The 22,112-nt window shown below is 39.5% G+C and overlaps 1 protein-coding gene across 3 annotated transcripts in view; it reads right to left on the bottom strand.

The window, feature by feature from the left end:
* Positions 1-20,278, bottom strand: part of Cdc14a (cell division cycle 14A) — a 165,785-nt gene extending 145,507 nt beyond the window's left edge. For all 3 annotated transcript variants that reach the window (XM_076861692.1, XM_076861689.1, XM_076861690.1), the window contains exons 1-2: positions 19,778-20,278; positions 18,910-19,000 (exon numbers count right to left, since the gene is read on the bottom strand). In XM_076861692.1, the coding sequence (XP_076717807.1) occupies positions 18,910-19,000; positions 19,778-19,826 (140 nt within the window). In that variant the 5' untranslated portion in view covers positions 19,827-20,278. The remainder of the gene's footprint in view (positions 1-18,909; positions 19,001-19,777) is intronic.
* Between the last annotated feature and the right edge of the window lie 1,834 nt (positions 20,279-22,112).

Here is a 22,112-nt window from a genome sequence, read left to right as displayed (position 1 = left end):
TTAAGGACTGTACTGTTGCAATCCCCTCTCCCTCTCTCTATCATCCTGTATTTCACCACAAAAATCAATCTTTATAAAAATTTCACTTCTCACATATCCTCCCACTATTCAAAACTGCTGATTGACTCCTTACCACCTTAAGAAAAATTCTTTGGGGGGCTGAGATTGTGGCTCAGTAGTAGAGTGCCTGCCTAGCGTGAGGTACTATGTTCTATCCTCAGCACCACAATAAATAAATAAATGTATTGTGTCCATCTACAACCAAAAAAATATTTAAAACAATAATAATTATTATCATTTGTCCCATCAATCAAAGTCCTAAAGAGCATGCCTCTAGCTTCCAAGTTCTAGAATGGAACCTTTATTTCAATATGCATATCCATTCCTTATTTCTAAATATTCCATGCATATTCTTAACATAAGCCTCTGTTCACATTGGTTTCCTTACCTAGAATGTTGTCCTTTTCTCTTTCAGCAATCCTCCAGCTCCCTCAAATCCAACCTTCTTCACAAAGCCTTTCCAATTTCCCCTAAGAAATATGAACTACCCTCTGCTCAAAGTCCTCATCCTTTCAGCCCAGTATACATGATACCACATATTGTGAAGGATTTTAAATGCAAGCCCTCTCTGATCAACTACAACATAAGACTTTCTGTCAAGGATTGAACTTTTTTATCTTATATACTTAGAAGAATACTCTACATGTGATACAAAACTTCAAGAAGGGAATCTTCATAATGAATAGTTTGTTTATTAATGCACTAAATTCAATTTAGCTCAGACCACACATTTACTAAATTCCAAAAAGTTTGCAAAACTCCATCCCCAAAACACCTTTATTTGGGGGGAGTCATTTAAGTTTTTATGCCACCCAGATTCCATTATCATAAATATGTCATTATATAATATCAAAACTGCCAATAGCCATTTGCCTAAGTAAAGAATACTAAACTTGTGTATTTATGTTATGTATGTTAGACAAGTAGGTAATATTTTGAAACTTGTATTCCAGGTAGCATCAAAATTAGCTGTCTCAGTATCCAGGCATCATGAGAACAGCAGCGCAGAAGGAAACTTGCAGATTAGAAATAAAAGTTCTCAAGTTATTTCTAAAGTTCCCAGTATAGTGCTTGGCTATGAATATAAACAAAATACCCAAGGAATCCAAAATAAACTAGATCTATAGCCTAATCACTGACAAGTCTAAGACCAGTCAACAAGAGCCCACCCAAAAAACAACAAGATGAGGATTGTAGATAAAGTTCAGTGTTATGATGCTCTAGGCTCAATCCCAACATCAGAAAAAAAGAAAAAAGAAAAGAAAACTGTATATAAATATGTACCTGCCCAGTAGTGATTAAGACTACCCTGTTTCTATAACAGAGATTTTCTTGTCCTTAGGCTACTGAAAGCAACACTTTTGACTAACATTCCTTGTTTTATTTCTACTTGAACATAAATATTGATACTTGTAGAATTTTATATTAAATTTTGAATTTTTAGCTCTGTTATTTCAGCTTTTTAAACTCATTTTTAACCAGCTTCAGAAAAGCACAAAAATTCAAGTTATCTAATTCTAGTTTCATATTAACCATTACAAGGCAACTTCAATTTCAAACACAAAACACGTGCTTTTATAAACAATATGGTTAATAAATAGACAATTTTTTACCAAACGCCAACATAAATTAGTATTCTCTTATAACAAGGGAAAAATAAATCAAATACAGTCCTCATTCTTACATTGATCTACATACTCCAACATGGTAGCTAATGTGGTTTTTTAAATTTAAATTAACTAATGCTAAATAAATTAAAATTTCAGGGGTTTTTTTTGCCATCTCTTGAAATGTGTTCAACAAGACAAAGACGTTCACTCTTACCACTCCTATTTAATATAGTACTAGGAATTCTAGCCAGAGCAATCCAGCAAGAGAAGGGAACAAAGGAATAAAAATAGGAAAGGCAGAAATCAAATTATCACTGTTTGCAGATAACATGATCCTATTCTTAGAAGATCCAAAAAGTTCAATCAAAAGGCTGCTAGACCTAATAAACAAATTCAGCAAAGTAGAAGGTTACAAAATCAACAACTTTCCTATGTACCAATAATGAATCTGCTGAGAAAGAAATCCAGGAAAAAAAAAAACAATGTAGAAATAGCTAAAGACATGAAAAAAATGTCTTCAATGAAAACTATAGAACACTGAACAAAGAAAATGAAGAGATACAAGAAGATGGAAAGACTTCCCATGTTCATAGATAGGCAAAATCAATATTGTTAAAATGGTCATACTACCAAAAGCAACACAGAGATTACACGTAATCCCCCTTAAAAGACCAATGACATTCTTCACAGAATTAGAAAAAACAGTCCTAAAAGTCATTGAAAAAATAAAAGACTCAGAATAGCCAAACCAATTCTAAGCAAAAACAAACAAACAAACAACAGTGCTGGAAGCCATCACAATACTTGACTTCAAATTATACTAGAGCTATAGTAACAAAAGCTGCATGATACGGGCATTAAAACAGACACACAGACCAAGGCTACAGAATAAAAGACACAGAGACAAACCCACACAGATACAGTCATCTAATCCTTGAAAAAGATGCTGAAAACATGTACTGGAAAAAAGATAGCCTTTTTAAAAAATGGTGCTGGGAAAACTGGTTATCCATATGTGAAAGAATGAAACTAGGCCCTGTGTCTCATCCCACACAAAAATCAACTCAAGATGGATTAAAGACCTAGGAATTAGACCAGAAGGAAATCTAGGGTCAACACAGGCACAAGCAACAACTTTCTCAATAGGACCTCTAAAGCTCAGGAAATAATGCCAAGAGTTAATAAATGGGATGGCACCAAATTAAAAAGCTTCTGCATGGCAAAGGGAACAATTAGGAATGTGAAGAGAGAAACTACAGAATGGGAGAAAATCTTCACTAGCTACTCTCTTGACAGAGGATTAATATCCAGAATATATGAAGAACTCAAAAACAATGCAAAAAAAAAACCCTCAAATAACTCAGTTAATAAATGGACAAATAAACTAAACAGATACTTCTCAAAAGAAGAAATACAAATGGCCAACAAATATATGAAAAAAATGTTCAACATCATTAGCAATTAGGGAAAATAAAGCAAAACTACACTGGGATTTCACCTCACACCAGTCATCAAGAATACAAACAGTAAATGCTGGAGAGGATGTGGAGAAAGGAACACTTTTACACTATTGGTGGGATTGTGAATTAGTACAACCACTAATGAAATCAGTATGGAGGCTCCTCAAAAAACCCAGCTATACCATTCCTTTGTACTTATCCTAAAGAATTAAAGTCATGCCAGGTGCAGTAGTACATGCTTGTAATCCCAGTGGTTCAGGAGGCTGGGGCAGGAAGATCAAAAATTCAAGATCTGCCTCAGCACCTTAGGGAGGCCCTAAGCAACTGAGTCAGATCCTGTCTCAAAACAAAAATCAGAAAGGGCTGGGAATGTGGCTCAGTGATTAAGTACCCCAGTACAAAACAAAAACAAAATTAAAGTCATCATACCATAGTGACAAGCATACCCATATTTATAGCAGCACAATCCACAATAGCCAAACTAGGGAACCAGCCTAGATGTCCATCAATGGATGAATGAATAAAGAAAATGTAGTATAGGTACACAATGGAGTTTCATTCAGCCATAAAGAAAAATGAAATCATGTCATTTGCAGGAAATGGATAGAACTTGAAACTATTATGTTAAGCAAAATTAGTCAAACCTGGATGGTCAAGGGTCATGTGTTCTCTCTCATGTGGAAGTTGGAGAGAAAAATGAAAAGAAAGATGGGTGTGGTAGAATATCATAAAAACTGAAGAGAAATTAGTACAGGAAAGGGACCCAGGAGAAGGAAAGGGGAAATACTGGGGAATGATATTGGCCAATATCATTATATTGTGTACATGTATGAATATGTAACAACAAATCCCACCATTATGTACAACCATAAAGTACCAATAAAAAATATGGAAAAAAATAAAATGTGTTCAAAAGCCACATGGAGCTAAAGGTTACAGACTTGGGCAATGTGAAACACTAATGAATCACACTGACAAAGATGAAAAGATAAGATAAGAACAAAAATAACTACAAAACACTAAAGAAATTGCCACATACCAGGAAAAAGGTATAGGTCAAATGTTTCAAGACAATATATTTCCCCTTCAAGGGCTCACATACTTCCCAAAGCAAGACTGGGACTTAGTCATTTTTATCACCTTTTTTTCAAAAATGTCATATATCTAAAAAGTCAGGTTGGGACCTAGAATGGAGATAATAGAAAAAAGGGAGAAGATCTAGTCCCCTTTTCTGCTGTCCCTCAAAGAGCAGGCTGATATAAGAACAGGTTGTTATCCAAAGATAGCTGCAGGAAAGATGTCACAGCTCTTTGTTGGCCACAGCCCAAGAAGTGTGGACTAGCCCTCACATCCCACAAAGAGGGAGAAAAGCTTCAAGTCATATTAAGAAATTCAGTCAGAAACTTTACAAAGGCAAGAGCAAATGAGGGGAAGTCTTCAAAAGTTAGAATTGCCACAGACAAATATAAAGCGAACAAACTATATCTTAAGGTTATTTGATATATTCTTTCTTCCTAAGAATATGTAGCCTGGTACACATGGCTATAATATGTATGCCTATAATGCACATGCCTATAATCCCAGCAAGTTGGGAAGCTCACACAGGAGGATTGCAAGTTCAAAGCTGGAATCAGAAACATAGGAAGTCCCTAAGTAACTAAATGAGACCCTGTCTCAAAATAAAAAATAAAGAGCTAGGGATGTGGCTTAGTGGTAAAGCACCCCTAGGTTAAATCCCCAGTACAAAAAAAAATTGTGTTTATAATAATATAGTTTTATGAATTAATTCTGAGCTAAATACACATCTGAAATTAATGAGCTAAATACACATCTGAAAATACCATGGTCATTGCAAAACTTGTGATAGCTGCTCACACCAGGCTTAGTTTATCACTAACTTCAATATAATAAAATGCCATGAACAAAGAAATACCTTCCAATAACATATTTCTTTGTAAGAATCCTCTTCAGCAGAGTAGGGAAAAATAGAAACACATAGATAATCTAGATCATTAAGCAGAAGGAAATACCAAAATTTAAAAAAAACCAATTTATAATTAATTAAAAAATAATTCAAATATGTTAGAGTATTAAATATGAATTTAGGTTGGGCTGGGGATGTGGCTCAAGCAGTAGCACTCTCACCTGGCTTGCGTGGGGCGCAAAAAGATGTTGTATCCATCAAAAACTGACAAATAAATACTTTTAAAAATTCTCTCTCTCTCTCTCTCAAAAAAAAAAATATGAATTTACACAACTTGAAATGAAGACAGGAGAATGAACAGGTTGGATTCAGGGTAGGAGAGGAGACAGAGAAAGTTGTCAGCCTGGGGACAGTGAAGACAGAGAAGAAATGGCAGAGATAAACCTAGTTCATGACACTAAATGGTGTCTTCTCCGTTCCACCAACTCCCAGGAAAAGCCACAGCCAACCAAGGAACTCCACTTTGTCTTGATGAAAGGGAGGGGTATTCTGGTCTCCTTTGGTAGGAAAAACATGGATATGTTGTCTTATTATTTCAGGGTACCCTCATCTCTAAATGAAAGAATGAGTGAACAAATTAATCCAACTACCTATATTTCCTTCAACAAAGTTGACAAATTATGGGCCAATAATTAGAATGAAATTCAGAAAGTAGTAAGTGAAAGCCAATCTGTTTTTTATTTAATAAGTATAAACATCTAAAATAAAATTCTTTCCTGTTTTGACAGCAAAGATATTCAAAGAACTGGATCATTTGGAGTCCTGCAAAAGGAGGAAGAAGGAGAGGAAGGAGGGCCACCTCTTAATGGGGAGGACAGAGAAAGGAGAGCTCAAGCACCAGAGCCCATATTTACCAGGTTCACCCACTGCCCACAGTTCTGGTCCTGCAGCTGTTGGGGAAAAGAAAGGCTCAGCCTAGAAGCCTCTGTTATGCCCAGCACATCTAACTCTTCTCACAAAATTTGTTAAGTTTATGGATTATTATTATTTTGTCTTTGGGTTCTTTTCCTAATAAACTATAAATTAAGTGAGTCCCTTTCCCAGAGGAATTGTTGTTTGAAGCACTGCTACATATACCATTCTACATATTAGAAGCTTTATGTGAAAAAAATTCAACTTCTCAGCAAAAAGATAAGCTACATTCCAAGCATTACCCTTTCATTCAATAAAATTTATGACCATCTATTCTGAGCAAGACACTGTACGTTAACATTAACCAAAGGATGCTTGTGATACCAAAAAAGAAAAACTGCTTTAAAAATAGGGTGACCACTTTGGAAGCTAAGGCAGAAGGATTATAAGTTCAAGGCTAGTCTGGAAATTTAGCAGACCCTGTCTTAAAATAAACTTAAAAGGGCTGAGGATGTAGCTCAGTGATATAGTACTTGCCTAGTACATGTAAGACCCTGGGTCAAATCCATAGTACTATCAAAAAAAATTAGGATGAAAAATTCTACAATATCATTATAAGCCATGTCAATCCTTTAATTTTTTTCCATTACTGCTGACTTTTTTTGTCTATTCATCTGCTCATTCAACATCTACTGAAGAAGTTAAAGATCTACTGCGAAGTTAAAGATGTTATTACAGAGAGATATTTGCTAAAATAGCAATATCCCCCAAAATACACTGAGATCATGTGTGTGTGTGTGTGTGTGTGTGTGTGTGTGTGTGTAATAGAGAAAGAGAGAGTGAAATTTTGTTTTGGTAAAGTTAATCGGTACTGCCACTGTGCTATACAAACCAACTAAAGCCTATCTTATTACTAGAATATTATCAGTACTTCTCCAGTCAGATGATAAAGCTACTATATGTGGCTAAAATTCAGTAATCACAATTTGAAAAGGTCCTAGTTGCATAGTGAGCACTAACCTGAGTTGGCGTTTTTCTCAAGTCCTGTGGCATAACCACCCACAATCACGCTGATGCCACCAACCCTGGGAAGATGGGTGAACATCTAACCAACTTCCCAGCACCCACACCAATGCACACAGAACTAAAGAGCCCTGGGAGCCACGGGGTTCCAGTCCCAACGTGGTTAACCTGTGTGCCTGGCTGTGTCTCAGTCTTGCTGGGACTCCACCTTCTCATCTATCAACAAATCAGATGAATTAGTATCCACTGAATTAGATTGGCTTCTAAAGTTCTTCCCACTATTCAAGTCATACCATGTATCACACTTCTAGCTTATTTATGTATGAGAGGTTCTATCACTGCAGTTACCATTCAGGAGAAATAAATGTAATAGTTCCAATGCTCCTCAAGGCTACTCACCCTATTTGATGCCATCTGTCCTCTCAATATTTTAGGTCTGGGTAGAGGAGGAACTTCCCTCAGAATATCTCCCCAGGAAAGGAAGAACACAGCTTTCTCCCTGAAATTCACCATGCTTTCTGGATAGCTGGGGAACAAACCCATCTAATAGAAAGAAGTCTTATATATTAGAAATGTGGCATCACTAGTATGTACTCAGCTGTTTAATGTTTGACATTTGTTGAAATTATAAAGAAAGGAGAGGAACCTCTTTATTGACTCTCTCTCCTGTTCCTTGATGCATCACCTAGGTTTTTAGGAAGGTCCAGGCACAAGATCCTGAGTGTAAGGAAGCTCTCTCCACTTAGCACCTTCTTACCCCCAGACACAGCAGGATCATGCAAGCCTTCAGCAGCTGCATCTGTAAAATGGGTGCATGCTGCCACTCTGCCATGGAGTCAAACAAGAAAACAGATGGTACAGAGGAACCTTCCAACATGCAGGTCTGTAATTCTGTGACTTCCCTATTTGGAGCAAGTTAATTAATAAAAATCCCCTTCAAGACTCAGATTAATGTAAATGAAGGAACTTCTTCAGGAATGCACCAACAAGATCAATATTCACTCCCACAGGAACATTCTCAACCAGAGTTAAGTAACCTAATTATTCAAAGGCAGGTGCTAAAGGAAAAAGGGATCTGCAGACAATATATGTTTTGCTCAGGCAGAAAACAGAGTGATGATTGACCCCCAGTACATAAAAGGCTAATTCTCACATTTCATACAGCAGTTAAGGCCTGAAAGGGAAATACTGACTCTAAAACCTGTGGCAATGACTTACCCACTAAGCACTTGGAATTAAAACTAAAATACTTGACCTTGCCTTCTAGACCCCTGGGTGTCCCTACCATATCTCTTTGAGGCCTCAACTCACACTATGTCCCTAGTAAGCTTCAGTCATGGGAATTAACTTGTTAGTTCCTGCCCTCGGGCCTTTAGCACATGCCTGGCCTAGTTAATGCCTACTCATCCTTCAGATCTCAGCCCCAAACACACTTCCTCAAGTAATGCTTTTCTGATCCCCATCCCATCCCCTCTTCCTCCTGGACCTTGCTCCTTCCACACATACCCCACAGGGTCCCTTGTTGTAGGCTTTCAAAGAATAGAAGGATATTTTACTAATGTCTTCCCTATGGACTTATAAACTTATAAACTCCATGAGAAGAGGCTGGGTTAAAATTTGCTCACTATCCTATCCCTAGCACCTGGCACAGAGAAGACTGAGTCAATAAAATGAAAGACTGTGACATGGTTGGTTCATTTGTAAAAATACTTCCTTCTTCCATTCTAATTGCTAGAAACTGTACACCAGTTTAGTGTGAGGAAGGGCATTACCTATCACATTTTATAAACTTTGGGTACAAACCTAGATGAAAGAGCCAAAAGTGACCTTCAAAGAAGACCTAAACAGGAAGAGGCAGTAAAGGGCTGAGAATAGAATAGCGAGATCATCCATCCTCTCATATGCAGAAAAGTTAGATACCTCCCCAGTCCTCCCCCTGGGATCACATCTTCATTGCTGGCTTGTTCCAAAGGGCAGCTGATGCAGAAAGTAAAGTAACCCAATCCAGAAAGACTCATCCCAATAATTCATCACCCCCAACTGCTATTTTTCTTAAGAATCCCTTCAATTATGTCTAAGAGTTTTACTGAGCTCAAATCACCTTAAGCCTTTATTTTTGGGTTTTCTAGAGCTGCAGACAGTCTGCCAGTAGGGCCTGTGGGACACGCACAGCACTGCACTAGTGAAAGGGTCCAGCAGAATGGGAAGGCACAGCACCACAAGTACACCACACCCAGCTTCCCAGAAGAGACCTTGTATGCTACCTTCTTTATCTCACACTTACCAAAACACTTAAAAATATTTTTAACATTTCAGATTAATTCTGCTGCTAAGAATCAATAATTTGACTACTGGGACTAATGAAGATGCTGTATTGATTCCATACTCCCTTAAAACATGGAGAAATGTATAAAATAAGAAATCAGTTATTCAAGGATCCCAATTTAGAAATCTCACTAATCTGAACTATAAGTGAATTTGAATCATAAGTAGGTCAAAAACAAAGTGGGATTGTTTTCTCTAAAACCAGCTACACAAAACATGCATGCCCTTTAGCTATGTTTTTAAGCAAGTGCCAGTCTCAGTGTATTTAGTCTTATTTCATACCCAATGTTAATAAAATGATATCTGGTTTCTACACCTATGGTGTGTGAGAATCATCAGCAGATCACAGAGTGGAAACAGAGGATAGTGGCTGGGACGTTCAAAGCTACGTAGAAAGCTAACTCAACAGTAAGCAGCACCAACAGAGTGCTGAACTCATAGAAGTAAATCATCAATAAAAACTGACCAAATAGATTAAAACCATTAAGAGAGACAAGATGTTTAGTAAACTGGAGCCATCTGGCATATCAGCAAAGAGCCCTTTATTCCTTTGAAACCCCTAAAACTGAATTACAATGAAATTGGTTAGTCAATGTATTCTTAATGATAGAGTCTGAATAATACAGAAAAGACAACTAAATCATGACAGGTAAATTCTTTAAGAAGGATAAAACAGGGGCTGGGGCTGTAGCACAATGGCAGATCACTTGCCTAACATGCATGAGGCACTGGGTTCAATCCTCAGCACCACATAAAAATATAAACAAATAAAATAAAGCCCTGCTGTCCATATACAACTACAAAAAAATTTTTTTAAATAGAAGGGAAAAAAAATATTCACTTTAGAAAGGTCTAAAGCTCTCAAACTTCAAATGTAATTTTCAAGGCTGGGTATGAGCTCAGTGATAGAGCACTTGCCTTAGCATTCCTGAGGCTCCAAGTTTGATTCCCAACACCACCAAAAAAAAAAAAAGTAATATCAATTCCATCTGTAGAAGTTGGCTTGTTGAAATCACATTCCAGGCAAAGGTAAATAAGTGTTTTACTAGAACATATTGATCAAGAAGACCAAATTTGAAACAAATCACCTTTTCTGGTTCCAAAAGAAAATTAATAACAAAAGAAGCCCAAACTGGCAAATTCTTGGATGCAAATTCTTTGATTCATCAGTAGGATGTGAACATGGTTAAGATAAAATTAATAAATTAATAAAAAAGAATCATTTTATTTAAAAAACATTCACACAAACTTTTCTTATAAAGGAATTCCATTTATAAATAAATATGAACATTTAACAGATGTTTCTAAATTCTCAAGGATTAGAAATATTACATACTTTCTACAAATAGAGCAATATTTTTGATGGATCTTATTCAACATATAATTCTTTGGTGGTCCTGAAAGTTTTGGTTAAACAAAAGAAAAAAAAAATTATTTAAGTAAATTGAAACTAAAAACTTACAAAAAAATTTATTTAAAAAAATGGATTCCACAATTAAGTGTAGAAAGCCCAATTAATCAACAAGCCAGAAAGGAACTTGAGGTCAGCCATCCTGTCTACCTCTCCAGATTTTAAATAAGTAAATATCTAAATATCCAAGGCAGGCATTGTTTATTTGCTACTTAAAGATCACAAAAGAGGGGCTGGGATTGTGGCTCAGTGGCAGAGCACTCACCTTGCATGTGTGAGGAACTGGGTTCGATCCTCAGCACCACATAAAAATATATAAAAAATAATAATAATAAACTGTATAAAATAAAGAATATACTCTTTAAAAAATTACAAAAGATAAAGACTTCATTATTATAATGACCCCCACTTTTGACTTCCTGTTTCCCATCCAACAAAACAGAAGAGCAAATAGGTATAGTTCCTCTTCCTGATTTATACTTCACCTACTTAAACCTGTCACTTTCTCCCCAGCACACAAGCCAAAAACTTTACACTCACCTCCACTTCCTCCTTCCCACCCTCATCTAGTCAGTCCTAAATCTAATCAATCTATGGTTTCTAGCTTCTCTCCCCATGTGGTCTTTCTGTTCTTATTGCAACAACCAATCTCCAATCCTGCCACAGCCTCACTGACAACCACAGGCCAGCAATGGCAGTACTGGTCCCATGCAGAGCCCTGATCAGTCCCTGCCACTCATATGTAAGCAGAACTGACTGATACCCAAAGGGTTCCCCTCGATCCAGCCCATCCTTAACCTGCAACTTCTCTCTATTTAAATAATACACCTCACCTAACAGAATCTTGCTATTTCCAAACACACATTCTTATATCTTTTCTCATGACTCTGCCTGAAAGCTCTTCTTTCCTTTCCTTTCCTTCCTTTCATAATCCTTCACTCACTTGAATTTCTTGAGCACCATCGTCTATGGTTAGCACTGTGCTAGGCAAATGGATACAATAGTGAGCAGAAACTGGTCCTACTGGTCCTCACAGAGATCATAAAATGTCCTCTTGGCTTTTTATACACCCTTGAACCACTGATTCAAACACCACTATGTGGAATCTTTAATGCCCAGGTCTTCCTTTCTTGGACTCCTAACATATATATCTACAGCTCTGGGCATATATTGCTCTACAGTCTGCATGTCTACTTCCTGCTTTATTTACACGTGCATCTCCAAAGCTAAACACTGTTCTGCATGAAAATCTATCCCATCTAAATATTAGTTTTGTGTATGCCAATTTTCAATCACAAGTTTCAATGCTGTATTTGTCCCATAAAAATATGTTGAGTCTTTTCTTTTTTTCCTTTTTTAACACAAAGGTGTTTTGAGCTGTGGCTAAGTAAAAGTCATTTACTTTGGCCTTAGGAATGTGTTTATGAACTTACAAATGAGAACATCTGATGTCTTAGGAATCTACTTCAAACAAAATAATGAAGCCGCCCTGTGGTGACCTGGCACAGAAAGCACTTGGAGGCAGACAGCTCCCATTGGGCTGGTGCAGCCCACTTGGATCACTCTCTCTGGCTGAAAAAACTGAACAGTTTATCATTATGAAGATTACAGACTGACTACATATCATGAATGCCCAAGAGGTCAACACAGAGATTATTAAAATAAATCAATATTATTATATTTAAATAAATCAATATCTAGAAAATAAAACTTCCCTCTAGTGGACCATAGAATTAAGAATTGAGGGCTGGGGTTATAGCACGGTGACAGAGCGCCTGCCTAGCATGTGTAAGGCACTGGTTTCGATTCTCATCACCACATAAAAATAAATAAAATAAAGGTCCATCAACAACTAAAAATATATTTAAAAAAAAAAAGGGGGGGCTGGGGATGTGGCTCAAGCGGTAGCGTGCTCCCCTGGTATGTGCGGGGCACTGGGTTCTATCCTCAGCAACACATAAAAAAAAAAAAAATGTTGTGTCCACCGAAAACTAAAAAAAATAAATAAATATTTAAAAATTCAAAAAAAAAAAAAAGAATTGAGGGTTAGGGATATAGTTCAGTGGTAGAGTGCTTGCCTAAAATACACAAGACCCTGGGTTCGATCTCTAACAGAATGAATATATAAATAGGTATATGCATACACAAGTACATGCCTAAAACTCAGTTATTAAGAATAGAAGATACAAAAAGTAGGCCTGAACAATAGTGGGTTAATTTTATAAGGTGAGGATGGAAGAAAGGAAGATAGTACAAACCTATCATCTTTTAAAAACCAGTTTTCTAGACTCTTAGGAGGAATCCTTATATCTTCAGTTACACCAGTTAAGAAGCAAGAACAGATCACCAGATAGCCTACAAAAGCAGATCTACCAGGCTTATAAAACTGGGCTTCTTTTGTTTTCACATGTTCTGCTATTATTCAATAATAACTAACTCAATTTTTTTCCCCTCTCTTCTTGGCAGTGCACTGAAAGGAGAAAAAAACAAAATTATATGTACAAAAAAGGAATTACAAACAAAAAAAAAACTTTTAATTACCAAGATGTATCTTGGGAATGACTGAGATATAGCTTGTGCACATGCTGTCAGGGGCACACTTCTCTCTAAAGCTATCATCACCCAAATTAGGGTATTGCTTAGGGCATTGCTAAGTTGCTGAGGCTGGCTTTGAACTTGTAGTCATGCTTCCTCAGCCTGGTTACTTTTATAAGGTTAGGATGGAAAGAAGGAAGGAAGGAAGGTGCAGGACAGCTGGGAACATGCTGGAAGCCTATGAACATGGACTCCAGGGCAGTCATCCTGTAGACTGAACTCCAGCTCTGCCACTTACTACCTCAGTGATTGGAAAAGAGACTTACTCTCTCTGGGCCTCAGTTTGCTCATTTGTAAAGAGGTGATGATAACAGTACCTGGCTGAAACAGTACCCAGGGTGAAATTTGTCCTGAATCCAACCAAATCTCCCCTTCTTCCTATATCACAGCAATTCATAATAAGAACTGAGGTAATAAATGATGATCCTACATCTCTATAAGATCATGTATGTGATGTGTGCATGAACTTCAATGACATCCAACTTCCCATTAGATTGTCCTGCTACCTGTTAAACTTTAAATTAAAATGGAAAAACCAGACAGTTCTCTTCTCACTTACATATAACCTAAATACTCATTCCTACGAGTATTTCCAGGTAAGAGAAGTTTTCCTATACTTTACTCAAAGATGCCTTGTAATCACATTTTAACTCAAACCTATGCAACGGATGAGATAAAAGAAATCATTCTTAGCCAGGTGCTGAGGCACAAACTTATAATCCCAGCAGATCGGGAGGCTGAGGTAGAATGACTACAAGTTCAAAGCCAGCCTCAGCAACTTAGCAATGCCCTAAGCAACTCAGCAAGACCCTATCTCAAAATTTTTTTAAAAAATAAAAAGGGCTGAAACTGTGGCTCAGTGGTTAATTGACCATGGATTCAATCCCTGGTACCAAAAAGAAAGAAAGTAAAAAAAAAAAAGAAAAGAAAAAGAAAGGAAGGAAGAAATTGTTTTTAATTATTTATCCAAAAATCCCTGGATGGCCACGCACATGGTGCATGCCTATAATCCCAGAAGATTAAAGCAGGAGAATCACGAGTTCAAGGCCAGCCTCAGCAACTTAGTAAGGTCCTAAGCAACTTGGCAAGACCCTGTCTCAAAATAAAATATTAAAAGGGCTGTGGATGTGGAACAGTGGTTAAGCACCCCTGGGTTCAATCCCTATTACAAAAAAAAAAAAAAAAAAAAAAAAGATTTTTGGATATAGTTATACCAGACTGCTTTAATAAAGTTTAAATGAAAACTGATTATTTAAATCTTTCATTTATCTATTTAGTCCTCATCAGAAGTTGTTCATTCTTGACATACTACAATTCTTGGTGAATTTCTTGGAGTCACTTTAGAAACTCCTTAAAATCCAGTTCCCAGAGTAGCTCCATGAAGAGTTCTTTTCTGCACTTTGAATTCCTTTCCTTTGTAAACCCAGAGAGAGAAGAAATGAAATGGACAAGGCTGAAAATGATGACCCCAGTCCCTACCCTTCATAGCAAACTGGCTTTCCACGCCATTAAACCTACCCCACACCAGAGATGACCATAAGGAGGGTTACACAAATGTTATAACAGTTAACATATTTAATTTCAATAATTCTTGGGCCAAAATAAAAAATAAAGTGAGCCACATCATTAAAAGTAAGCCTGTATTTGGATTACAGGGCCCAATTCCAACACCAAAGATTTAGCCTCTCTGAAGAGTTGTGCATTTTTTGTAGCTTAATCAAACACAGATAAATCTTCTTTGAAAGAGTCTCTTTTTATGGAACTATTTTTGTACCAAAGTTTGTTAACCTATACTGTTTTAACTTTGACTTGTGAAAGCATAACCTGGGGACAAAATATGATTTTTTCTTTATCCACATTTTATTAAAACTTTTATAACAATGAGGTAAATCCTGTTTAAAATCAAGCAGAAAATTAAAACTTTCATTCTAATAGCCTTTCCTCATGAGGCTGCTTTGTTAGTTACTCTACTGGCTTCTTAGAAGGTTGCCATGTCAATTAGAGTGCTATCATTCCTTTATAACTAAATAAACATCTGCACGAAACACAGCTATGTCCAGAGCAAATGCAGCCTAAATATGTAAAGAGCCCACTTAATAGTTTCTAAGACGATAATTTAGCCAAAAAGGCAGCATTTTTTTGAAACTTTCAGCAAATAATTACAGACTTATAGAACTATATGAGGCTCTGTGTTTTAGTGCATATAAACAGACTCCTTACCTTAGGGACACACACATCATGATGTGACCACCAAGACCTCTCTCCCCCACAGGACTTTCTCCACAGACAGAACCCATGTTGCTACATGTCCTTCCAGAGGCTTACAGTCTCTCCCAGTCCACACTTCCAGAGAGAAGAGCTTAAGGAATAGATTCCACTGAGTCTGTACCTCTCTCCTTTCTCCCTCTCTCCTTCAGAGTTTTCCACCTCTCTTGGCTGCTTATTTCCAGTTCCTTCCCTTGCTCTACCTGTGCAATACAGACCTTGATATCTTCCTTCCCTCCCCAGAAACTGCATCATTCTTACGATTTTATCATCTCAAGTTTGAAACTCCCAAATTTAAATACTTCAAATGTATGCCATATTCAATGGTGATGTGACTATTCCTTAAAATTTCTTCAATTCCATCTGACCAAGATGGAATGCTTGATTGTCTCACCAAAGCTGTCCTACTTCTTGTTTCAGTTAGTGGTACCTGCAGGCTCACCACCCAGGCTCTTAAAAACTTCTTTGACTCTTTTTCCTCAGCATTCCACCAATCTGCCCACCTAATATATTGCCAAGTCACATGGTTCCGATCCCTTCTTTCCATCCTCACTGTCACCATCTTAATTTTAAGCACTTGTTTCTTCACCTTGGATAATCCCAGAATTTTTCCATGTGGGCTCTTACTTCCTCTCTAATCTGTCTTAAATGATGCTGTCATATCAATTGTTTGAGAGAAGATGTGTCCTCTGGAACTATATGGTTTTGATTCAAATACCAGCTCTGCTACTTCTGTAACCTTGGGCAAGTTACCTAACTTCTCTGTCCTTTATTCTCATCAATGTACAACAGGATGGCAACAGCACCTGCCTCATAAAATTGTTGTGAAAACAAAATGAATTAATAGTTGTGGAGCACCTAAAACAGCATCTGGCACACTTTTAAAAACTCAGTAAATGTTTGCTATTATTTAGGAATCCAGTCATACCATACCTGCCCAAAATTCTTAGGAGAGTCCCATGGTATTCCACCAGGGTTCCTCATCCAGACATTCAAGCTGTCCCCAACTGACCTCTCAGTTTCATATTCCACATCTCCCCATGTGACCTGTATACACACTAGGCAAAGCAGAGGACAGACTGTTCCCCAGAGCACACGACCTGAGTCTCCCTCCTCATCCTTGCATGCTCTCCTCTTTCTCTTCTCATGTTCCTGCCTGTTAAAACACTGTCCATCCTCTAAGCCAGCCTTTACTCCACCATAAAGTCTTTTCTGAACCCCTCCACCAAATGCACCCACCTTCCTGTGAATGCCTCCTAGCCTGGGGGTTATCTCTCTCAGGGCAGTTTTCTTTCCTGTACCTCTAACTATAGTCCTATTACTCGCCTCTTGGCTTGGAGCTCCTTGAAGGTAACATGTGCATTCATCCTTGTTTTGCTCTCTGCACCACCTTGCACAGTATAATATGTTGGAATAATGATAAAGATGGGTTGTGGATGATCAGAACCACAGCCACTGCTGTGACAAGAGAGAGCAAGTCCAGACTAGGACAAGTACACTCTCTGTCAGACTGGGTCCTCATCATTTCAAATGATATCCAAACTCACAAAATAGCCTCTCTAGCAAGTCTTTCCTTACAAGATAAAAGAAAAAAAAGATAAAATAGATACAAAAAGGAATATAATTTGTAGCTAGCCCTATTATAAAACACCAACATTAAAATCACAAAAAAAAAATTGTCTTCATCTATCAACATTAGAATCCAAAAGCCATTTTACACTGCATTTAGTTGGCAAGTGTAATTTTCTGCTAGATCCACCGCCTAGCAATCCCAAGAGAAGTGACTCAGACTTCAATGACTGGAGCTTGTTCAATGACATATTAACAACCTCTGGCACGTTAGTGATTGCAGAACTGAACATAGTGGAACATACAAAGTCCCTACCCTCAGATTCACAAGAGGTCCCTAACCCCTAAACTCACAAAAGAAAAGCTATACAATGCCCAACAACCGAGTGACCACTAAGTAAACATTGCTGGCAGTGACATCATCCAGGTACACAGGGTCAGGGAGAAGGCTGTGCAGAACTCCATGCTGTCTAGGAGCAGAGCTGTAATTTGACACCAGGGATTCAACCTCTCTGCCTCAGCAACTCTGGGCATTCATGAGCCATAGCAAAGGGCTCTTTCATTCCCACTCTCACTTCAGCCATTCAAGAAGCATCCTCCTCCCAGCACCACTAAGAGAAATGTCCTGAAGACATCAGTTTCAAGAACCCCTATGACAAAGTGACAATTAAAGACTGTTTTCCCTCAAATAAAAGATAGCTCTTGAAGGTCCAGAACACTCATTCTGCTGGTACCCAAAAATCCTGAGGCAGAACTGCCAATATCTTTTTTAATAGACAAGTCCTAGGAAGCTTATTATGGCTCATTTAACTATGTTCATTCAAGTGCACATTCAGTTAAGATAACAAAAAAGTGAAATTCAGTGTTTAAATTAGAATACAATAGGCTCCTCTGATGATATACTGATACTTTTAATAAAAGTACCTAACCAAGTCAATTCAGCCTTCTTATTCCTTATTGCCTACTGCTTTTATTGAATATTTATCTCCTTTCAATTAATTTTTTACTAAGCCTAAAACATTAAAATATCTTTTTCTGTAGACCAATGGTCACAGAAGACAGTTTCCTATTCTTATACTCTTCAAATCCTAACCCACGGATGAAAAGTAACCAAAGAAAGTAAAAGAACACTTCTATACAACCTTCCTCAAAGGCAAAGAAAATAATACCATGAAGTTCAGGGAACCTAAGTAAAATAACTCAATCAGTAATCCGTCATACAGGTAAAATCTCATTAGAACTTGGATACAACTCCCTGCAGTTCATGTTGTCCCACTTTCTGAAAACAAGCTACACAAACAAAACCACTTACAGTTCACAGAAACCTTGTAAACTGCAAAGCTTAAGCACAATATGCAAACTGCCCTGTACCCTGTGGGTGCTCCATAAATACTTGGCAACTGATTCACAGGCCAATTATAAAGTCTGTCAAGGATAGAGCATGTGACTTTCTGGTCCTACCTGGGCAGTGTCAAGAATCTATAGTGGTTGTTTGTTGTGTGGGTAGAAAGAATTAATATACACAGAAGTCTAAAAAGGACTGAGATGTGAACAAGTTCAAATGTTACTTTTCCCTGTAATTCTTCCCCAAGACTGAGCCAAAAAAAGAAAAGAAAAACCCTGATATTGTTACCTGCACCATTAGGGAAGAAGTGAATAAAACTGCCATAAATGTGCATAGTGTCTCATTATCTAAGAGCCAACGAGCTAAACTGTTGAAAGGGGTAAAGGTGGGGGAAAACAATAGAAACTTACTTTTCATAGACCAGCTCCTCATCGATGGAGAAATAGTGGGTATTTACTGTGCTTTTTGGTCTATTCCTTAAAGTAGCAAAATATAATCGATCTGAAAGACAAGTTTAAAAGAAGAAAACATATGAGAAGTAAGAAAGTGAGTTGAAGGGTGGTGATAATACACAAAAGTTCAAAAATAACAACTGCTACACATAATTTAAAGACCCCATTAACACGTGGGATTCTTGCAGAAACCTGATCTCTCCCAGAAAGCAGACACAGACCCAATAGCATAATAGTTAAGAAAGGCAAGAAGAGGACCTGATGGAGAACCTCAGCCAGGGGCAGAGCGCGCCGCACCCCCCTTATTTCAGGCCTGCGGGTGTTGACAGGAGCTGCGGGTACCCGCAAAACTGGAGATGCAAGTTTGGTTCCGAAATCTTCAGACCTCAGCAGCTGCGTAAGGGGAAGAGAAGAGAGCCTCTTCCCTGCAGTTCTGCACTTCAAGAAGAGGAAGACAGGAGAGATCGGGGGTGTGGTTGGGGGTGTCCCAAAAACGGAGGCCAGCCATGGCCCGGTAAAGGCAACCGAAAGGATTCACTGGAGCAAGTTCCCCCCCAGCTGCTAAGTGGAAAAGACCCGGCAGAAGCCGGCGCTGTCCCATTACCAGGGAGCTGCAGGGAACGAGGGACGCAAGAAAGAGAAGCCGGAAGCAAGGGGTCCTCGGGGAAAGCAGAGTAGCAAGCGGGGACCATAGCGCGCGCAACAGCTGCAGGGCACTGAGGGGCCCGGGAGAAGCCCTGGACAGGGGTTGGGACAAAGGAGCAAGAAGTGAAGAGTTGGGGGGGGGGGTGGAAGGGTTGAAGGATGCGGGACGACTGCTCCTCACCTTTCATGAACTCGCAAGCCCCGATTAGTTCCCCTGACTCCGCTGCCATCTTAAGCGAGATACGCTCGGGGGAGGGCTGGGTCGTGGCCAGCTGAGGTCACCCGCCCCCGGGGGCTTCCCCACTGCCCAGGAGCCGGGAAGCTCGCAGTCCCGAACACCGAGCCTGCCCGAGGGAGGCAGCAGGCGCCAAAAGCGGAGGTGGCTGCGGGGTCAGCGCGCCGGGCGCCCCGGGGACATTCCGTGGGGAACCCGAGCCCGCTCCACGCGGGGCGCACACGCCCCGGGCTGTGGCCGCTCCGATTCGGGTCCTGCTGCTGCTGCTGCTCCGCCGCCGCGCCTGGGAAACGCAGACCAGCTCTCACGGCCGGGCAAAGTCTTCCCCCGGCTCCCAAAGTGATCATGGAGGAGGAGACGTCTGGCCAGGATCGCGCCCGTGGCTACTCGTGCGGCAGCGGGCAGGACTCCGGTGCCCGCGGGCTGGCAGCAGCTGCTCCGGCTCCTCCTTTGCCACCTCCTTTCAGCAGCAACTCTTCCTCCCCCTCGGCCCGCCCCCAGACCTTCCTCCCCGCCCTCCTTCAGCCCCCTCCACTTTCACGGCTCCGCGGCCATCCCTTAAAGGGACAGCTCCGCTCCTTACTCGGAGCCGGCCCTGCGCTCCTGTTACCAGGCGCCTTGCGGGTCACTAGGAGCCAGTTGCTAAGGCTTTGTTGCCGTACACCAATTGCTGTACAGGAAACTGAGCCCTCGGCTCAGGAGAGCCGGGCGGGGCCTCCAGGCCTGAAACTTATGAATGAAACGGTGGGATTTGAGAGTGGATGTCACCAAGGGCGCTTTTGCGGCCTCAAGGCAAGGATGACTTGGCCTCCTATCCTTTTCTGCACCCACTGTCTTCTCCACTGCAGATTTTCCTGTTTCTTTCATTCTCCTTTTCCTCACCCATGTTCTTTTAAACTCTTGCATGCGCGCGCTTACACACACACACACACACACACACACACACACACACACACTTAAAGCCCAGATCTTCTCTACCATCTACCTTACCTCTAGCTGACCTTCCGACCAACCCCCATCCACAACACTGAGGGGTCTGCGTCTTTATAAAAAAGCAAATCAAAAAGAAGCCCTATCTCCTAGCGCTTCCTTTACACATACTTGACTTTGATATAACTTGTGCTTTGTTCTCACTGGGGGGGGGGGGGGGAACATTCCCATCCGGTTCTCCACGTCCTCTTACTTGGGGCGCCACTATGAGCACAAAATCATCACAAAAGCTAAATCTTTGTATTGCTCTGGTCCGGGAGGGGGAGAGGAATTACAGCTTTGGCCAGTCTGGGCGGAGGAAGAGGAGGGGAAAGGGACTCGTCCACAAGAGAAATTAACACTAAAGAAATTCTCAGCTAAAGCGCTGCGGAGAGGGGAGGGTTCCTCCCAAAGACGCCCTTGACTTGATCCTGCGAGACTGTTCAAACTGTTTGAACAACTTTAATGCTGAGTATCCAATGAACGTGCCTAATTAGTGGACAGTCCTTTTCAAACGAAAATGGCGCTACAGACTCACTATCAGAAGAGCATGCGCTCTGAGTACTTTCTCCCGAAGCAGAAAGGAATTTGTGCCAGTCCTTTCCAGCGCAGAGGCTGTTTACCTCTGGAGAGGAAGGGGGCGCAGAAGTGAAGAGCAACTGACAGGGAGAGCTCTGAGGCCAGAGTGTGAAGCTCAACTCTGGTCTCAGACCCTTACCATGCTTTGCTGGTCTGCGAAAGAGAAACAGGCACAAAAACACTTTGATATTCAGAAAAAATATTCAGACACTCTCAGAAATTCTAATCAAACACATCCTTATAAGATAAAAACAGAACCCACCCTGATATTCAAATCTTTAAGCCCAGAACCAGGTAAACCCGAAGAATCACCAAAGCACCAGAGCATCTCAAAAGTTTTTAAAAGTGTGAAAGGCCTGAAAAGAAGATTTGCAATGATTTGCAATGAGTGCTGAAGTGCGATCAACTAGCCGGGGCTCTAGAGTTCTAAAGAACAAAGCATCTCTCAAACATGTTGTGCAAATTGTTAGTTATATTTTGCCTGATGTTTACTCTTTCAATTCTTAGTGTCAACAATCATGTTGGCCAACTCATATGATTTTATTGACATAATTCTAATTGAAAATCTTGAAAAACAAGGTGTATGAATCAAACTTAACATTTTTTTATTTAAAAAATTAAATAAATCCAGTGATGGCAATCTATTTCCAAAGTTGCTGATTAAAAATTCTTATAGAATCTAAATTCACTTAAATTGTCTAAGAATTTTTCACCTGAGTGTTGAGGAAAAGTG

This window comes from Callospermophilus lateralis, chromosome 7 (genome assembly GCF_048772815.1).
Source record: "Callospermophilus lateralis isolate mCalLat2 chromosome 7, mCalLat2.hap1, whole genome shotgun sequence".
Lineage (NCBI taxonomy): Eukaryota > Metazoa > Chordata > Mammalia > Rodentia > Sciuridae > Callospermophilus > Callospermophilus lateralis.
Note: the sequence above shows the minus strand (reverse complement) of the source record. Positions and strands in the feature narration are given on the sequence as shown.